At 32.1% G+C, this 6,784-nt stretch overlaps 1 protein-coding gene across 1 annotated transcript; it reads left to right on the top strand.

Moving 5' to 3' along the window:
• The first annotated feature begins 4,584 nt into the window (after positions 1-4,584).
• Positions 4,585-6,544, top strand: LOC112083441. The gene is made up of 6 exons (XM_024151467.1): positions 4,585-4,649; positions 4,745-4,871; positions 5,097-5,231; positions 5,317-5,529; positions 6,124-6,438; positions 6,530-6,544. The coding sequence occupies exons 1-6, from the start codon at positions 4,585-4,587 to the stop codon at positions 6,542-6,544; spliced, it is 870 nt and encodes a 289-aa protein (XP_024007235.1).
• The last annotated feature ends 240 nt before the right edge of the window (positions 6,545-6,784 follow it).

The following is a 6,784-nucleotide window of genomic DNA, read 5'->3' as shown; positions in this document are numbered from 1 at the left end:
GTGACTAAACATAAGTCACTCATAGTTACACATATTTTGTAAGTACGACATTACAAATAGTCACTGTGTTAGTGACTTTTGTGTTTTGGTCATAAATAGTGATGTTTTTATTATCGTTTTGTTACAAAAAAAATTTAATGAATTTAAAATAAAGAAAAAAATAGTTTTAATTCAAGAAAAAAATTCCAAGATACATAATAACTTTAAAAAATAACATAGTAAAATGTAAAAGAAAAAATTATTATCAGTATTTGTGATCTTGATATGCATATGACCTGCATAAAGTTAACAAAAGAAATGAATTAGTCAGAAGTTACCAATACTAAAAATAAATCAAATAAAAAATTAATAATCTATATGCATAATATATAGACAAAAACCTTTAAAAAAATTGAAGCTCCAGGTATAGAAAAAAAATAAAAAAAAAAAACATCAGTTCAAAAACCACAAAACGTTTTATGAAAACAAAATTTAGCAACCAATAAAAATAGTAAAAATATAGACAGCTTACAAGGAGGAGAATTTGGATCCAAATTTTTGTGAATGTTGAAGATATGAGCGGCATAAGAATAGATATCAGATAAAACCTTAAGAATCTGATTCATCGCTAGATAATTCGATATCAAAATTTCCATCTTCAGCATCTGATCCACTTTCTGCTACTTCTTCTGGATCATCAAGATCTTTTGTTTGGCCATGTAGTGTTAGTGTCTCGATATGCAATGAATCAGCTTGAACAATATTACCATCATTTTCTTGTTGCATTGCAGTGAAATCTAAATTTTGGTTGATCAATACTTTTCTTCTGGGTTGTATCATAATTGCTGTTTTCCAGTGTTGATCTTTTTTTGGTTGAGTCATCCGTGTATATGGAATATAACATACCTGATCTGCTTGTGAAGCAAGTACAAAAGGATTATATTTTTTATAACTCTTGTTAGCATAAATATCAACAATCCCTGACTTGTTTCTTCGTATGCCTTTCCCAATGGTTGATTCATACCAATCACATTTGAAGACCACAACTTTAAGATCAACTGGTCCTGGATAATGAATCTCAAAAATCTCTCTCAATATTCCATAGAAAGCAGGTTCTTCACTAGAGCCAGAAGATGTTGTACCTTTGACACAAACGCCATAATTGAATTTTTTTTTATCTTTTCTATGATCATATGTATGAAATACATATCCACGACAAAAATACATTGACCAACAAGTAATTTTAACCATTAGACCATGAACGAGAGACAACAACCATGTTGGATATGAATTCGCCGTCCAAGTGTCTTCCACCTATTTTTTTATGTATACAAAACATATTATAATCTTAGCTTATCAAAGATTTATCAAAAATATATTTTTGGACAAAAAAACTAAACCTTACATGTTTTTGTAACCAGTTTGAATATTTCTTTTCTCTAAGCTCAATCAGATTGTTTTCGTTTATCCCTGGATTAGCTGCAATCATGCTCTCATCGAATAACCTATATATTAAAATTCACGGGTAAATTTAATGTTTTATACACTTACCATATCAAAATATGAATTAACGTAAATTTGTGCAAATTAATATTTTTAATACCTTTCAAATGGTCTTAATTGATCACAGTTCCGCAAAATATATGTATGTATGATATGATGATCTTTATCTTGGAGCCACATCTCTTTTTCTTTACCACTGCCTTTCCCTGGTTGAGAAAATATATCTGGAATTTCTTCAAACTCATGTGTATCTTTTTGATTACCTCCATCATAGTGTCGATCTCCTCTTCGCTTTTTTGTCTTGATGTGTGGCTCAAAGTAATAACTACAAAAAGTAGAAATTTCTTCATTGATGTATTGTTCAACAATTGAGCCTTCTACCTTTGCTTTATTTTTTACTTTTTTCTTTAGATGACCCATGTATCGTTCAAAAGGATACATCCATCTAAATTGCACAGATCCTCCAAGGCTAGCTTCGTGTGGCAAGTGAATTGGCAAATGCTCCATAACATCAAAAAAAAGAAGGAGGAAATATCTTCTCTAGGTTACAGAGAACCATACAGATATTCTTTTGCAACATCGCAACACCATCTTTGTGTATAATTCTTGCGCATATGTCTCGGAAAAATAAGCTAACACCTACCAAAAAAAGATTGTTATATGAATTAGAAGTTTTAATCATAGTGTATAATATAATAACATCACACATGCCTATTAACACTTCTTCAAATTAATATTACAATGTTGAATACTTACTAGATAATGAATCGTATACAGAACTTTTCATTCCGGTTAATTTTCCTCCCACTAAATCAACACAATTAGATAAACTTGATGAATATCCATATGAAAATTTAACATCTTTTTCAAGCCATCGTAGGAAAACTATTTTGGCATCAGTTTGTAGTCTGAAAATTGGGATTGGTGCCTTCCCGTCAGCAGCTAAATGCAACTTCTTGCGATTACAATGCTCTTGCAAATCAAGTCGTGATTTGATGTTATCTTTCATTCTATCCTTTACATTCAGTAAAGTATTGATGATATTGTCAAAAAAAATTTCTCGATGTGCATCATATTAAGATTATGTCGAAGTTTCTGATCCTTCCAATAAGACAGCTCCCAAAAAATGTTTTTTTTATGCCAATTATGACTGCTACCGTATCCTTGTATTTTTCCATGTTTTCCTCCACATTCAACTGTTTTTGGTAAACCATATATTTCATTCAAATATGAGGTGGATTATCATTCACAGTCCTTCCTCTTTTGAAAATTTTTTTGATATTGTTGCTAATGGTTGATACAATCCTCAAAACCATTGAACTATCTCTAGATGAACAACTTGCAGAAGCTAAAGTTGTCAGGTTCGTAATCTTTGACCCAAAAGATTTCTCAAAAGGAATAACATCTCGGATCAGAGTTCCTGGCGTAGCGGCATTTGAGCTTTCCAAAACCCCAGCTTCCCATGTTGTTGTGTTTGTTCCAGAAGTAAAGGTGCATTTTCATCACTTGGGCTATCATAGTCTGTTTTAATTAATAGTAAAAAAAACTTTTCCGTGATCTGTTTAGTTTTGTTACTGCCTTCTAGCTCAAAAGGTTTTTTTTCCTTTCATTTTATAAACTGCACACCGTCATTTGTGTACGTCCTAAGCTTTTAGGTATTCGCTCCTGTAATTTTTGAAAGTATTTACTCTTTGCTGCTTTGACAGGTAAAGAAGGACCAGTTCATGATGTTCAGTGGTCCTTCTCGGGTTCAGAGTTTGCCGTTGTATATGGCTGTATCCTTTTTCAACTCTGTTATAACGACTTATCTGTATGAGTTTATTCGCATCTATATGTTGCTTCTGGTAATTGTTTCTTTAAATTTTGTTTTTCCTTAAGTGTTTAGTTTAGTTATGCCTGCTTGTGTGACAATCTTTGACAAGAAGTGCAAACCTTTGATGGAACTTGGCGAAGGTCTTTATAACACTCTTCGCTGGAACCCTAAAGGGAGACGTATGATTCTCTTTTCCATCCCTGTTCTCTTTTGTCTTCTCGTTTTTGTTTCTTTCTTAAATAGAGCTTTGAGTTCATACATGCATTTTTAACTTTGACTTTATGTTTCACAGTTTTATGTGTGGCTGGATTCGGTAACTTACCTGGTGATATGGTAAATGACAATCCCTTGTGTTCTTCGCAATTTTCGTTTTCCGGTTAACAATTAGTCAGCAATTTACGTTATACTATCGAAATGATCATCTCTAAATGGTTACTCACTTAGCTAAATAAGAGGAAAAATATGTTGCAATCCCATTGCTATACTGATCAGTTTTCATTTAACAGAAGCATACTAGCTTAACATTGAAAGAAGAAGATAACGTTGTTACCAACGTCAAGATTGATTTAGCTCGTGGAAGAGAAATCCTCTTGAATGGTAAGTATACAAACACTATTTAAGCTTCAGCATCCTTAAACTGAATTGATCCAATAGATCCTTCACTAAAATACTCTGCTCGCTTTATCTTCAAACCTTCACTTCTGCATTTTTTCATATATAGATCCGAACCTATTTATAACTCTTTTAGTATGATCATACATCCAAACTTGCTCATTTACAGGTTTTCTACTCGTTCAAAACTATCCGAAGAATATAAGAAGATAAGTTTTCAATTTATACACCTGATCATATATAGTTACTATATTTCCTTAGATAGTTACTTTATAATATAGTCTGGTGATTTGGATTAGGTTAACTCTAGCTATTTATAAATAATGAAATGTTATTAATTTTACCCTAATTTTTATTACACGTCCTCAACTTTCTTTAGCCGCGTTGCCGAAAATTTCCCACTAATAGAGAAGCGCTAAAAAATTTCTATCCATCTCCTCCACTCTCGATGAAAACCGCTCACTTCCTTTTAAATTGAAGCACTTCGTTCTTTTTTTTCAGTTTCCACGACGACTCTTCTTTTTCATTGAAGCGACTTGTTGTGTTTCAGTTCTGAGATTTCATTTGAAGGTAATTCTACAAATCTACTAATTCTGGATTTTTAGAAGTTAATCTAGAGTTGAATTTGCATATCTTCTCTTGAATCTGTTTTTTTCTCATGTTTTTATTGTGTAGGTATGGAAGAAGTGGATCGGATAACTTTGCCTTTACTCCATCCTGGTCGCCAAAATGGCGCTAAATGGTATGTATTCAGGAATTCTCTTACAGATATGAGATATCTAATATAGAATACAGTTTCATAAAGTAGCAACTAGTTAATCTATTTCAATTGACCAGGTTTGGACACCACACTCAAGTATCAACAGCTGTGAGGAAGATCATTCAAAGTTGTTTTAGAGGACCATGGTACTCTTGGAAAAGAGTGCCACCCTTCTACAAACAAACATGGTTTGAAATGTTTAAGGTATCTTTTGTTTCTTTTTCACTTGTTTTTTGTTCGAAGAAATCATTTTCAAACTAACTCATTTTTTTGTAGAGAAAATTTAACTAGTATAATAACATCAATGATCAAGTTGAAACTGAGTTTAATAAGCTTGCTGCTTATCAGCTCAGAGGAATGATAAGCCATGCAAAGAATCTTGGTGAAAACCAGATTGGATTCCGCTTGAGTATTGGACTGTTATGCTAGTTCATTGGGCAACACCAAAAGCAAAAAGCAAACAGTGAGAAGGTGCGAGCTTCTAGAATGTCTGATCGAAATGGTCTAGGCCCACATTCTCACCTTGGTGGTTCAAGATCTTGCGCCAAACTTCAAGATCTTTTGGTAATGAAATTTTTTTTTATTACTAATTTTGAGTTTTGACTATTGTTTTTTATTGTTTCACTTTGTTTTATCTTTTTGTTTACAGGAAGCAAACAATGAAGACTATTCATTTATTGCTGTGATGAAGAAAGTGCATCAAAAGCCTGATGGGACTTATGTTGATCAGCGAGCAAAAATGGTTGAAGAAGTTTATGAGAAGTATATACAAGAGCGACTTGAACAACTTGTAGCTGCCGGTGAAGAGAATGTGACTGCTGAAAGTCTTGGCCAAACTGAAAAAAATGAAATTTATGTCAAGGTAATATTTTTAAAGTTATACTATTTTGGAACTTTTTTTGAAAATGTGTTTGTGTTCAGCGTAATTGAAGCAGGTGTAATCACAAATTCTTTTGGCTTGATTAGTGTGGTTGTCTTTAGTTAGGCGTGTATTTGGTTTTATTTGGCTTGATTAAGGAATGCTTAAAAAAAAAAGATTAATGACTGTTGTGGTTTTAGGTCGTTGGTTTGATAAGTTCTTTAGTTAGGCGTGTATTTGATTGTCTTTATAGTTAGGTGTGTATTTGGTTTTATTTGGCTTGATTAAGGAATGCTTAAAAAAAAAAGAGATTAATGACTGTTGTGGTTTTAGGTCGTTGGTTTGATAAGTTCTTTAGTTAGGCGTGTATTTGATTGTCTTTAGTTAGGTGTGTATTTGATTGTCTTTAGTTAGGCGTGTATTTGGTTTATTTGGCTTGATTAAGGAATGCTTAAAAAAAAGAGATTAATGACTTTGTTGTGGTTTAGGTCGTTGGTTCGATAATTCTTTAGTTTCCATGTTGTGAGTATATCTAGTGCTTGTATCAGATGACTAAAATAGTTTTTCATCATTTATTTTTTTTGTTTTCTATTCTAGGCTGCTGCATATGCTCATGGCTCTTCTAAACAAAATCACATCTTTGGACTTGGAGCACTAAGTGGAGTTTTATCATCTGTTGAAGCTTCTCCAAATCAACCACAGACTTTTGAAGAATCAGGGATGATAACTCGGATGCAGGAATTGGAAGCTGAACTCAAACAGAGCCATGAAGAAAACCAGCAATTTCAGAAAAGGCTTGAAGCTATTGAAAAAATTCTTCAGTCTCTTGCAAATCAGAATGCATACATCAAACTTCATCACTTCCACTACCAAGCAAATTCACTCCACCACTTCCACTACCAAGCAAGTCACGTAATGTTTAATTTTTTTAGTATTGTTTAGTCTGTTTTTTATCAAGTTGTTTCTACTTATCTTTAGGATTGTTTTTTTCATATTCTACTAGGACTATTTCCTTTAAGTTTCGTTTGTGTAACTTTGTTTATAAGAACTACTTTTTCCTTTAAGTTGATTTGTGTAAGTTTGTTTCGGATGGTGGATGGTTAATTAATATTATCAATTGTTTATTATATTGTTTTTTAATATTGTATTATATACTATTTATTATATAAAAATATAGCAATAATTAAATTAGAAATATTTTATAATTTTGTGATAATAAAAAAAAACGTTATAATACAAATACAATTTGTGACAATTA

Source organism: Eutrema salsugineum, unplaced genomic scaffold (assembly GCF_000478725.1).
Source record: "Eutrema salsugineum unplaced genomic scaffold, Eutsalg1_0 scaffold_6, whole genome shotgun sequence".
Lineage (NCBI taxonomy): Eukaryota > Viridiplantae > Streptophyta > Magnoliopsida > Brassicales > Brassicaceae > Eutrema > Eutrema salsugineum.
Note: the sequence above shows the minus strand (reverse complement) of the source record. Positions and strands in the feature narration are given on the sequence as shown.

What these genes read in the sequence shown, in the direction of transcription:
- LOC112083441 (XM_024151467.1), top strand. Translation starts at nt 4,585, where the DNA reads ATGGAAGAAGTGGATCGGATAACTTTGCCTTTACTCCATCCTGGTCGC. An exon ending in CGCCAAAATGGCGCTAAATG is followed by an intron (nt 4,650 to 4,744) that starts GTATGTATTCAG and finishes TCAATTGACCAG; the next exon opens with GTTTGGACACCACACTCAAG. An exon ending in AAAATGAAATTTATGTCAAG is followed by an intron (nt 5,530 to 6,123) that starts GTAATATTTTTA and finishes TTTCTATTCTAG; the next exon opens with GCTGCTGCATATGCTCATGG.